Here is a 13,903-nt window from a genome sequence, read left to right on the forward strand (position 1 = left end):
GTGTTACATACATTTTTTTTGTGGAGGCGCAATGGCCCAGTGGTTAGGGCAGCGGATTCGCGGTCAGAGGATCGCGGTTTCGATTCCCAGACCGGGCGTTGTGAGTGTTTATTGAGTGAAAACACCTAAAAGCTCCACGAGACTCCGGCAGGGGATGGTGGCGAACCCTGCTGTACTCTTCCACCACAACTTTCTCTCACTCTTACTTCCTATTTCTGTTGTGCCTGTAATTCAAAGGCTCAGCCTTGTCACACTGTGTCACGCTGAATATCCCCGAGAACTACGTTAAGGGTACACGTGTCTGTGGAGTGCTCAGCCACTTGCACGTTAATTTCACGAGCAGGCTGTTCCATTGATCGAATCAACTGGAACCCTGGACGTCGTAAGCGATGGAGTGCCAACAACAACAACATACATATTTTATTATTTATTAAATGATAAAGAGGAACGTGCAGTTTGTTCAATTAATCCCTTTAAATACATTTTACTCAACAAATAATAATAAAATTGATCGTCTGCTGTCGGTGCATTTCCCCGTACGTACCCGCTACTTTCGTAATAAGGGTTGTGCTGTATAGACTGACGTGAGAGTGCTCTCCCCTCGTTGCCAGCGAGAATCTCGTGTGACTCTGCGAGTGTTTGTTGTCAACCTAAAAATTGTTATTCATTTTCTCCAAAATATTTTTCTCTCTTCATTCGAATTTATAAAACGACATGGACGATTTACAAGCTTCTGAAGAAGTAAGTCATTTCTACCCCAGTCACTATTTCATTTGGTCACTTGTTGCTTAGCTGTAAGGTCAGCTATAATGAGGAAATCGATGATTATAAGCGTCCCAGCTGTGACCATCCTACCTTCAAATCTGGGTCTACATTACCTCATATAGCCTCCCTTTTAAATGGATAGGATGTAAATTGAGCAAGATGTGACTTCTATTTCTAGTTCCCCTGTTTAGTCTCTTGTAATTTATTTAACCACTAAAATCACTTCGACATTTGTTTGTGCACTTTGACATTTTTCGATGTCCAAAATTTTCAATACCAGTAAATTTTTCTGCAACTTTCCAGATTCTACTGTATTACGAAAACATTTACTTATTTCTTACTAAATATTACGAAACTTTTATGGAAAAGAAAAATGTTCTGTCATACAACATATCATTATATCTCATTAAATCTAATATTTCATCATTTTATTGTATGAAGTATGTATTATTTCAGTTCTAAATATCTTGACTGAAGTTAAACAGAATCATCTCAAGTCTTTTCCTTTGTCGGACACAGGATGACGTATATATACACACCCAGATGTACACACACACTCACTTCTGTGACATTTCTAAAAAATAAAGCCACTTTAACTATTTCCCACGCTCATATTATATTATTATACAAACAGTTAACACCAGTTCTTTTTTTTTTTTTTTTAATACATATCAGAAATGACATTTTTGTATGTTGCTAAGGTATCTCATTAACTGTTATTTTATAACCGGATTATCATTAGATTAGCTGCAAGGCAACAAATCTGAGACGACCTATTTGTGATATATATATATATATATATATGTATATATATATATATATAATATGTGTGTGTGTATAGTTTTCGTATATTAATACTCTTCAACTTGACAAAAAGAAGAAATAGAGATTTCTGGAAGACTCTTTTATTGTTGTTTGGAAATGAATTATATTCACTGAGGTACTCAGTCATACGTAGCCACATATAGTATTGCTGGTTTTAAATCTTAATCAACATTCTCTGTGCACAATTCTTTTATACGGAGAAAATTTGTTGTAAAATACTATCACTTATATTTACAATATACCAGAATGTTATTTCTGATATGTGTAGAAAGAGAAAGGGAATGATGGTTCTTTGTATATTATAATTTGAACGTTGGAAAATAGTTTAGGGATTCATTTTTCAATTGATGTAGGAACTGTAAATTTACCATTTGATTGATTAATAGGAGTAGGTAAGCAATAATAAAAAATGAGGGGGGGAAGGTACAAAAGGAAGTCTTGCTACATTTACTTATTTCTAACTAAATGTTTGCCTAGACACTCATCCAATAAACCTATAATTAAGGTATTCCACTCTTTAAAAAAAAAGGTAACTACTCTCTCTCTTACGTTCTAACAGAGTGTATCTAGAACTGCATATCCAATGTGCCCTTTGTTAAGGCAATGGGATGTAAGTTCAGGGAGATTTGGTTGATATTTCTAGCAGGCCAAGCGACAATGTAGCAGTGGAAAGAAATGAGCTGTGTATGAATCATCCTGGTGGTCAAAAACATAATTTGCATCTAATATAATTCTTTGCCTTAGTGTTGGATAAGGTTAAAATCAACATAATTTTATAAATCCTGGCTATTTGTCTGTTCCCTTTTCAATCCTCACAGTCTGTGTCTACAAAACACTGGTTTATTCTGTGTGCAATATTGGTTCATGTGGGAAGCTGATTGAAAAAGTAGACTGATATTAAAAGTTTTGAAAATATACTAGTTTGAACAAATAAATTGCTACAAATAATAATATTTGCTGTCATGAAAAAATAGACATCAAAAGGATAATGATTGCTTTCTTTTCTATTTTTGACATTGAATTCTGGTTTAAAAGCTGACCAAGAGAAAATCAGATCAAAAAGTCTTCAAGATCATTATCATTAACTTATCAATTTATTCCTTTTGTATTCATTAGTTCAGGAGCAATAAACACTGAAAATGAGCAGAAAACAACTTCTGCCACATTCCAGGGAGAAAAACCAGAAGTAGTTGATAGCTTCCGTTATCTAGGGGACCAAGTTAGTAGCAGGGGAGGGTGTGCTGAAAGTGTAGCTGCTAGAATAAGAATAGCCTGGGCAAAGTTCAGAGAGCTCTTACCTCTGCTGATGACAAAGGACTTCTTGCTCAGAGTAAAAGGCAGACTGTATGACGCATGTGTACGGACAACCATGCTACATGGCAGTGAAACATGAGCCATGACTACTGAGGACATGTGTAAGCTCGCAAGGAATGAAGCCAGTATGGTCTGATGGATGTGTAATGTCAGTGTGCATACTTGACAGAGTGTAAGTACCTTGAGAGAAAAGTTGAACCTAAGAAGCATCAGATGTGGTGTGCAAGAGAGACGATTGCACTGGTATAGTCATGTGGCGAGAATGGATGAGGATAGCTGTGTGAAAAAGTGTCACACCCTAGCGGTTGAAGGAACCTATGGAAGAGGTAGACCAGGAAGACCTGGGATGAGGTGGTGAAGCACGACCTTTGAACATTAGGCCTCACCAAGGCAATGACCTGTGACCGAGACCTTTGGAAATATGCTGTGCGTGAGAAGACCCGGCAAGCCAAGTGAGACCATAATCCAAGGCCTCTGCCAGGGATGTAGCCAGCCCACTTATGCATACTTTTCCTTCATTGGACACTAAACTCTGTTTGCGAAGACCTGTTGAGGCAAATGAAATCGATCCAAATTTGATGACTAGCACCCATGCCAACCTCTCCTTCATTGGACACTAAACTCGGGTTGTGAAAACCTGTTGGGGCAAGTGAAATCGAAATCGTGATTGAACCAAATTTGATGAGTGGTACCTGTGCCAGTGGAGCGCTAAGAGTACTGTCCGAGCATGATCATTGCCAGGGCAGCTGTCTGGCTTCCGTGCCACTGGCACGTAAATAGTACCATTTGAGCATGATCGTTACTAGCATCACCTTACTGGTACTTGTGCCGGTGGCATGTGAAAAAACATTCGAGTGAGGTCGTTGCCAGTGGCGCTGGACTGGCTCCTGTGCAGGTGGCATGTAAAAGAAACACATTTTGAGTGTGGCCATTCCCAGTACCACCTGACTGGCCCTTGTGCCAGTGGCACATAAAAGCACCCACTACACTCTCTGAGTGGTTGGCATTAGGAAGGGCATCCAGCTGTAGAAACTCTGCCAAATCAGATTGGAACCTGGTGCAGCCTTCTGGTTCGCCAGTCCTCAGTCAAATCGTCCAACCCATGCTAGCGTGGAAGGCGGACGTTAAATGATGATGATGATGATGAGACATGGAATGATGAAAGTCAGTCTTAGTGAAATTTGAGGAAAGAGATGGGGAAGTACCTATCTGAGAAAGAGATAGGGAAGTACCTTAGGCCCACTAATGTTCTTTGACTAGGTATGAATTTTACACTTCCCATGTTTTTCCTCTTGTTAAAATGAAATAAATAACATCATCACAAGTAATAACTCACTTCTGGAAGAAAATATCAGGTAATCTAGAAAGTAAGACAAAAATTTAATAACCTGAATATCTAGGAGTTATGAAGGCAACCCCTAATTTGTCTCTGAAGAATGTAATATAGATTATACTTAGAGGCTTTACAAAATCAATAATCCAATTGGCAGGCTGAATTACTTTATAGACACATAACTATTTCACCCAAAGTGGAGGAAATCCCAAATAACTTATGAGAACACCATAAATAGTTTAACCCTTTAGTGCTCAGGTTACTCTGTCAAATGTAATACATACTTATTGAAATTGATTTGAATTAAGCATGTTTTATCTCATAGCATTAAAATTTCAATGATGTGGTTGTTGATTTTCACAATGACATTGTAAGGTAGATGTGAGAGGCCAGATCTGACCAGTTTGAACATAAAACAAGTAGAATATTTAGGCCAGATATGGCCGGTTTAAATGCTAAAGGGTTAAAAGTCAAATAAAACACAGAAACAGATTAACTAAGACAAAAACTGTTCAGTATTTAATGAGTTGTAGAAACAGCTGAATGTTGGGCTAAAATCTTTATAGTGTTTTGTTACATCCCATAATGTTTTATGTTCAAATCTCATTCAGTTCTATTTTTTTTTATATATATATATTTTTTTCTGGTATTAATGAAATAAGTATAATCCCCAGCCCCACCCAAAAACATTGTAGTCCTTGTACAAAGTTTAGTAAATAATATTAACAAAAATACAAACCAAATAAAACTGAAATATGATAAAACAAAATATGTATGATATAAAACTAGAAAAGGCCAGGTGTAAATTTTGAAGAAACACTTGGCTACATATATACTGGTTGCCCAGTATAAGTTAAATCCGAATATGTACAGATACATAACTTATCAACAGTATAGTGTCACCAGCAAATTGTCTGGCATTATATAAGTAATAGTAAAATAGTACCAACATAACTATGAGATCTAAGACGAAGCATGCTACTGCAAACTGATTAGTGTGGTTCTATCTTCTTTCCTACTTACTAAAACTTAGATCTTTGCTAAGTTTACTTTGAGGCCTCTTGATCTAGGTTTTGCTTCTACATCTGAAATTTCTTATAATTCTATTATAGACTCCACTATAAGAACTCGGTCATCAGCATATATGAGTTCCTATGAACAACTGGTCTCAAACTCCTCAGTTATGGCTTAGAGGGCTATGATAAATAAAAAGGCTACTCAAAACTGAACCCAAGCGAGCCCCTACTCCGTGCTAAATTCATCACTATACTTATTGCTGATTCTCACCTTGCTGACTGTATCTCTGTGTATAGTTTGCTTTATACAGTTATTTGCGTACTTCTAGCAGTGAGGCACCTTGACAAAGGTCTTCTCCAGTTTGGTGAAAGCTAGCTATTGGTGGCTTACTCTTAGCTTAGTACTTGTCCTACAGTTATTTCTCTAGAAAGATGACATCAGTAGTGCTTCTTTCTGGCAAAAAGTTGAACTGCATCTCATTCTGGCTACTTCACATCCTAATCAATTGAACTATAGCTCTTTCTGTAACTTTCATATTGTGACCCAACAATTTAATTTTTCTGTAATTTCCTTTCTCTAGTGCATCTCCATTGTTTTTGTATCAATTGACAATGATACTGCTACATTAGTTAATGATAATGATACCTTCTTGTAATTTTTGATTAACTATGCAGTTGAGAAGTCCATGCCTTTCTAGCCATATATTTCAAACATTTCAGCAGTTTTTCCTGAGAGACCGGTTATCTTTCTTGCCTTATTTAAGAAAGATCTGCCTTACTATTTCTACTGCATAGTGTCAGCGGCACGGAAAGGTGCCCAGTACATACTACAAAGTGATTGCATTAGGAGGGAATCCTACCATAGAAACCATGCTGAAACTGACATTGGAGCTTGATGCAGCCCTGCATCTTGTCAGATTATGTCAAACCATCCAACCCATGCCAACATGGAAAACAGATGTTAAATGATGATGAGATACATTATGCTTGACAATAAAATAAGATGGGCATTGCTGAATTACCTTCAGTCATAAATCTGCTTGATTGGGGCTGACCTGGAGCTAAACAACAAAGGACGAATGCTTATAAATAGAAATGACATGAAATAAAGCACAGAGATAGCAGTAGTACCCATTGTGGAAATTCTGGAAAAAAATAAAAAAAGAAATGACCTACAAATTAAGTACTTTACCAAATTGCCAGTCAATCAAGACAAATAAGGGAAAATGATGTAAAAAAAAATATATCTGAGGATAACAAAACAAAATAACTAAACTGATATAAATTACCCATTACTAACCACTTGTGCAGTTTCATAGTTATATAGGAATATAGCTGATACACAAGATTGATTCTAACATTCAAGTAGGATATAAAGTAAAGAACCTCTGTCATTTGTAAACTGAAATACACAATAAGAATAACATTGAAAAAAATACATGCCAATTTCAAGCTTTCGGAAATGGAAAAGATTGTTGATACCTGTACTGCCTACAAACTTAGGAAAGATTGTTCATAGAACAGAGTTGTCATGCAATTTGTTTTTGTGTCTCCAGCCAGCAGAATCATTAGCATGCTGGACAAAATGCTTAGCAGCATTTCTTCCAGCTCTTTACATTCTGGGTTCAAATTCTGCCAAGGTCAACTTTACTTTTCATTGTTTCGGAGTCAATAAAATAAGGATCAGTTGAGCCCCAGGGTCAGTGTAATAGACTAACTTCCTCCCACTTCAAAATTGTTGGCCTTGTGCTAGAATTTGAAACCATTATAACATCTTGAGTATTGTGTTACTTCTGTTTTGTATATTTCGTTCTTTTATGTATTGTAAAACTACAAATATGACATACTTTGATGAAGGCATGACTACTGGTGTATATAAAATAATCACTTAAAGTGAATGATAATAACTATATCATTATAAATGTATTTAATGAATCCAGTAACTAAACAAAATTTTGCAGTGGAAAGTCTTTATCTGTGTACAAATTAAATGACCTTTTTCTTCTTTCTGTAGTGTTGTCACTAATACTTTCCAGTTCACAGAAGGTACCTTTAAATTGCGGGTAACAAGTTTCAGGGTTTTGTCAGTGTTCCCCAATCAAGTTCATAAATCGTTGTAAAACTTGAAGGAAACTTTTTGACTCTTAAACTAATATAATTCATGACATCAAAACTGAAAAAAATTTTCTATTTCCAAATTTGTCAGGATCTTAAACATTCTAAGTTCAATTCATTAAATATTAGCTAATAGCTTAATAGAAAACATTGAACTAGTAAAGATACTGTAACTGTTGTTGATTGTTTGGAAGATAATTGCTTGCATCATACACTTAAAAATCCAATTAAGGTGAAATAGCACCTACTGGATAACTGGTAGCTTGTTCTCATTTAATCGGTTTGATTTGAAAAAAGGAGTCTATACCCATGGCATTTGAGGAAGAAAGTCTGCTAATAGTGGTCAGAAAAGGACTTGGGCCATGGTGGGCACAATAGGGGTCATAAGATAGAAGTAAATTAAGAGTGCCTGAATGGAGGCAGTACAAGACCAACCTACTCCAAAGAACAGCAGTGACTATAGAAACAGTAGAAAAGGTAAAATTAGGAGATAACGTATATATAAACTAGAAATAGGAGTCTGTCTATGAGTGACTTCATGCCAGTTAGTCAAGAGATTTTTATTTACATATAGGCTAGTATGTTTGCTGGTATGTCAGCAACATCATTCTAGATGTTGGAGCAATGGCCCATCATGAACTTCAGTTTTGTAGATAGTTAATAGCTATCAAGGGATGAAGTATTTTCAGAATCATGCAGATTTCAAGTGAGATGTCTAGATAGTGGATTAGCAGAGACATCAGAGCAGTATTTGTTCTGATTCTGTGCTCTGAAATCAAATCTCACCAAAATCAACTTTGCCTTTCATCATTTTGTTATCAGTGAAAAAAAGTACCAATCCAAAAGTATCAAAGCAATATAGATTGGTACAACTATAAAGCTGGACCTTGCAATATTTGACCAGCTTGGTGTTCTGAGCCAAACACCACCTAAGTACCTAAAAAATGTACCTTCACCAACTTACAGGCCTAGCATGATGAGAAAGGCAAATCTTCAAAACAAAAGCCACCACCAAGTAAATGATGCTGGGCACAGTTATGAGACGGATTCCTCCAGCTGGAGCAACAAGTGCCCTGGTAACATCTAGGTTGCATGTGGATCACACTTTGGCAGTAGAAGTTGAGGAGAAATGACAGGTGGTATTATATGCATAGGAGTGGACATTTTTGGAGTTGATGGCAAGTAAGTTGTTAATTGAGAGAGGGAAGAGAGTTCAGGGGACAAAAGCCTTACCCTGAAGCACACCAGAGTTGATAGCATAGAGTGTTGAGAGAGGCCTATGAACACAGGCTGCAAAATTGCAATCTAACAAGAAGCCACCAACCCAAGAGTCAAAAGATGGATGGAGTCCCTGAATGGACAGCTTTGACAGGAAATCCACATGTCTGATACAGTCAAAAGCTTTACTGTTATCAGGAACGTTAGCCGTTTTACCAGGTTTCTGAAGGGTGAGAACTTATGTTGAGTAACCACTGCAGATCTCTTATAAAATGTGTGTACACGTAGGAAACAATAGCAAGAAGCACTGAGCCTATCTTTTGGAGCTGAAGTTTCAGTAAACATGTAATCTGAACAACTGAGATGGGTTATGAGATTTGTGTCTTTAAGTGATACAGAATAGGTTGTTGCATGGAATGTGTCGGGGTTTAGATTAGATCAGAGTTCACAGATGGTAGAGAAAAGGAAGAAGAATTGTCCCATGAATTTAGTTTTAGCTTTTGGCATCTAGGAAATTGTAGGAAGTGTTGCTGCTTACTTTGTCTCCACAACATTCATAGCAAGAGACATTTAATCAGTTAATAAAAATACAAAGCAATGATATAGGGTCAGTTGCTCATCCAGAGTTCCTTACTACTAATGCCTCTTTGATATGACTTTTTAATTCAGTATTTCTCAGATCTGTTTTCCCACTGTGGGATATAACTCTGGAATAACATTGTAGTTTTCAGAGATTATCAAGACATTGCTAGTCATGCAGGTTCTACATGGTGACATATTGTTACAGGCCACTACTACACTCACAACCTGTGAGAAGTGTACCACAAAGGAAAAAAGTTCACATAAGCACCATTTTCTCTGGTCATGATCTCTTTTATTTCTTCTACTTTAGTATTGCAACACCACACTGCCAGCATGTTTGCTCTTCTCACCTCATTTTCAGTCTTAAATAACTAACACACACTTAGATATGCTCAACACCTGTCAAAGTAGAATGCATACAACCACACATCTGCCTAGCTTCCCTTCGACTCAGTTTTTGAATATATATGGAAACCCCACTTCATATTTTGAAAAACAGAAGTATGTTGCTTTCCTCCTTACCCATTTTTGAATAATTCTTCAGCCAGAAGGTACTCTCTTTTGTGACATACTTTTCCCATGCTTTCTCTTTTGCCTGGAGTTGGTTCATGTATAGTTATTCTTTATGGCTCACAACTCTGGCAAATGACAAGTTGCTATTGGAGGTGCTTTTGTTTAATTGTCATTTTGCTAAGGTTTTTTTTCTTCTTTTTCTTAAATTGTGACTGTTTTCTAAAGTTGAGGACAATTCTTTTCTAATGGGTTGATGTTTAAATATTCCAAAACCCTTTGGTAATGAAAAAAAGTACAAAAAAAAAAAAATTCATTGTGTAATCCAAGAAAGGATCAACTGTAAGCAGTTTTGTACCACATGACTGTTCACTGCAAATAACAATCATTATCATTACTTTTACATCCACTCTTCCATGCTTACATGGGTTGGATGTATCCTCTCTAATAGCATTGTGCCATTTCTTTGTCATCTCCTTCTTAAGGCTTGGCATTTAGCTTTCACCACTTCTTCCCATATCTCCCTCCATCTTCATATGGATTTCCTGACATTTCTTTATCCAAATGTATTATATCTACCAATGCAGTTGACTCTTTTGTACACTATATCTAGTGCTGTTATACATATTTTTCTTGCTGCTCATCTTTGCCTCATCAGTCAGGTGCACTAACAACTTCCTGAACTTTTTTCCACGTTCTTATTCTGGATAATGTTTTCAGACCAGCCTCTTGCACTCCTGATTAAGGCACCTTGATAACAGAAGGAGGCATTCTGGGCACATCATCATTATCATCATTTAACATCTGTTTCCCATCCTAGCATGGGTTGCACAGTTTGACCAGAGCTGATAAGGCCAGGGGCTGCACCAGGCTGTTCTAAATACTAGCCACTCCTGTACATTTGCCACATGCAAAGTCTTTATTCACTGTAATTGTGATTTTATGTCAATGAGTAAACCATGTGGAATTTCTACCTATTCTTTTTATATATATTGAGCATGACTCCTGATGGCAGCAGTCTGCTTTCCTACTTACTAACTTTAGTTAGTAAGCAGATTCTCTTCCTAAGAAGTTGTGCCAAGACCTATTATGTTATTTTCATAACTTGGTCCATCAGTTTGATACCTCTGCAGTTGCTTCTTTCTGGGACACTTCTTTTACTCTTGTAACAGTCGATGATTATACTGCTATGCTAGTCATTTGGTATATCTCCTTTTGTTACCTGGTTAATTATGTCGGTGACTAGCTTTAAGCCTTACTTTGCCTATATTTTCTGCATCTTAACTATTTCCATTGAATTTGCTGCTTCCCATATTTTTCTTAACCCTTTAGCATTCTGATTACTCTATCAAATATAATGCTTAATTATTCACATTGTTTTGAATTAATCATTCATTCTCTCAGAGCTTCAAGATTTTGATAATGTGATTGTTTAATTTAGAATGATATTGTAGGGTAGATGTGAGAGGCTGGATCTGGCTAGTTTGAACATAACACAGATGGAATATTTGTGGCAGGATATGGTTGGTTTAAATGTTAATGGGTTAATGGCAATTTTGAGCATTTAGCTGGTCTTTCTGTTGGGTATAGTTGAGGTGGTTCTTTTTCCCATACATTTTCCATATCCCGCAACTATTCATTGTAACATTTCCAAAACTCTTTCCCCTCAGTATCAAAGAGGATAAGTGTATCACTGCCATCTTGAATGCAGTTTTCCTGAAGAATGTCTTCATTCTCTCTGACACTCTACTTTACTATTTCTGTCACTCTTCATACCTCTGATCTTTATGATGCAGAACACTGGCAAGCCTTCTGCTTTTAGTTTATTTCTGCTCTAGTTAAACTTGTCATCTAGCTCCTGTTCTAGCCCTTTGATATAATTTCCTACTACCCTTGTCACATACTTTAACTAAAAATGAATCTATACCACAATATTTATTCCAGTGAGCTGATAAGTAGTTACAGTGAGCAATATAATCTCTGCTCAATCAAATTTTTAGATGTATATTGATATATTAGTATATTCTATATTAGTAATATATCATCATCGTTTAACGTCTGCTTTCCCTGCTGGCTTTCCATACCAGTGCAGTCATCTCTCTTGCACACCACATCTGATGCTTCTTGTGTCCAACTTTACTCTCAGAGTGCTTACATTTTGTTGTGTATGCAGACTGACATTACACATCCAGCAGAGCATACTAAATAATAGTATAATAATAATATATTAGCAATATAAAAACAAATGTAAAATATATTTAAGTAATAAATAAAATTTTTTAATGAATCTCATTCACTTCTGTATAAGTTTACTTGAATCTAAATATTTATGTTTATTATATTTCAGAACACATTTGTGGTTGATGATGTTACTAACATAATTAAGGAGGTAAGACCATTAGAACTCTTAGTCTTGACTTCTTTTTCAGCCCTGGAAGTTATTTTGAACTGAATCACCGTTGTACACCACTCAAATCACACCGTCATTTTAAAAAAGGAAGGACACATTGGATAATGCAGTCTGAGATACACTATGTCTCATTAAAAGAGGCAATGGACATGCCAGAAACATCTTTGATCATGGATTTACTAAAAATACTTCAGCTCTAACCAACTGCATAGCTTCAACAAAGTTAAGAAATACATCCAGACAAGCTCATAGCTATACACACACACACATACAATTGGGTGCTGAGAAGTTCCTGGCTTTGGGTAGAAGGAAATACAGGAGGATCATATTTTTATGCTGTATGACAGCCACGAAAATATCTGAATAACTAAGAACATAACATAGAACTAAACAACCCTAAAATAAAATACATTACAGGAACTATACTTGAAAGTAAGCTTATTAAGTATTCATCTACTACAATACACTAAGAAGCCTACCAAAACAGTAAAATGAACTTTGACCTAATGAGATAGAATCTTGACTTCAGCCAGCACCTGGTGTGAAACCGTGGTCAACCACACAAGATTATAAACAGATCAGATTTCAGAGTCAAAACAATCTCCCCACACTTCTTTTTGAACCCTAATCAATAAACAACTAACTGAATTGAGTTTGCTTTGAGCCAAGCTGGTTGGAAAACCCTGAATGAAGCTGCATATGCACAACTGCCCATATTTCGTGCAGTGGTCATCATAACCATAAAAATATGTTGTATGACATTGTGAAATGAAATAAATTGTAAGGATATACTAGTCTCCATATTCTCTATCGTCATAATTATTGCTAGTATACACTCCAGATGATATTACCATCCAGTGAAGTGAACACGTTATTAGCTTTCAGAGAAATTTACTGTGTGAGTGACAACTAGCTGTAATCGATGCGGTTAGCCATAACCTGGAACATAACTGAGAGTTACTACAGTATCTGGCCTGATAATATATCCCTTTAAACTCACATTAATATATACATACATACACAATAGGTTTCTTTCAGTTTCCATCTACTAAATCCACTCACAAGGTTTTGGTCAGCCTTGCCCAAGATGTCACACTGGGACTGAACCCAGAACAATGTGGTTGGATAGTAATCTTCTTACCACACAGCCACACCTGTGTCTATTTATTCATATATAATATACAATCTTTTATATTTTTAAACCTAAGATTTGAGGGTGCACATTATAAATGAAAACTAAAAGTTACTCATTTTTCGTGGTCCCAAGTGCATGGTCATATATATGACAGCATGACTAGAAGTAAACTATATGTTTGTCCAAGCCAGAAAATCACTACAATAATGTTATATTCATCATCATCATCATCATCATCGTTTAACGTCCGCTTTCCATGCCAGCATGGGTTGGACGATTTGACTGAGGACTGGTGAAACCGGATGGCAACACCAGGCTCCAGTCTGATTTGGCAGAGTTTCTACAGCTGGATGCCCTTCCTAACGCCAACCACTCACAGAGTGTAGTGGGTGCTTTTACGTGTCACCTGCACGAAAACGGCCACGCTCGAAATGGTGTCTTTTATGTGCCACCCGCACAAGCCAGTCCAGGGGCACTGGCAACGATCTTACTTGGCTTGCCGGGTCTTCTCACGCACAGCACATTTCCAAAGGTCTCGGTCAGTAGTCAAAATTCTGATGTTTTAATCCTTTAATATATACAATTTATATAAAAATATTTCCGTTTATTTCAACATTTTTAACATTATATTACATTACACACACACACACATATATATATATATATATATATATATATAT

At 36.5% G+C, this 13,903-nt stretch overlaps 1 protein-coding gene across 1 annotated transcript in view; it reads left to right on the plus strand.

Annotated features, from left to right (window-relative positions):
* The first annotated feature begins 592 nt into the window (after nt 1-592).
* Nucleotides 593-13,903, plus strand: part of LOC106878696 (dynein light chain Tctex-type 1) — an 18,127-nt gene continuing 4,816 nt past the window's right edge. Inside the window, exons 1-2 of the mRNA XM_014927986.2 lie at nt 593-741; nt 12,026-12,067. Of these exons, the coding sequence (XP_014783472.1) occupies nt 715-741; nt 12,026-12,067 (69 nt within the window). The 5' untranslated portion in view covers nt 593-714. The remainder of the gene's footprint in view (nt 742-12,025; nt 12,068-13,903) is intronic.

Source organism: Octopus bimaculoides, chromosome 2 (assembly GCF_001194135.2).
Source record: "Octopus bimaculoides isolate UCB-OBI-ISO-001 chromosome 2, ASM119413v2, whole genome shotgun sequence".
Taxonomy (NCBI): Eukaryota; Metazoa; Mollusca; class Cephalopoda; order Octopoda; family Octopodidae; genus Octopus; species Octopus bimaculoides.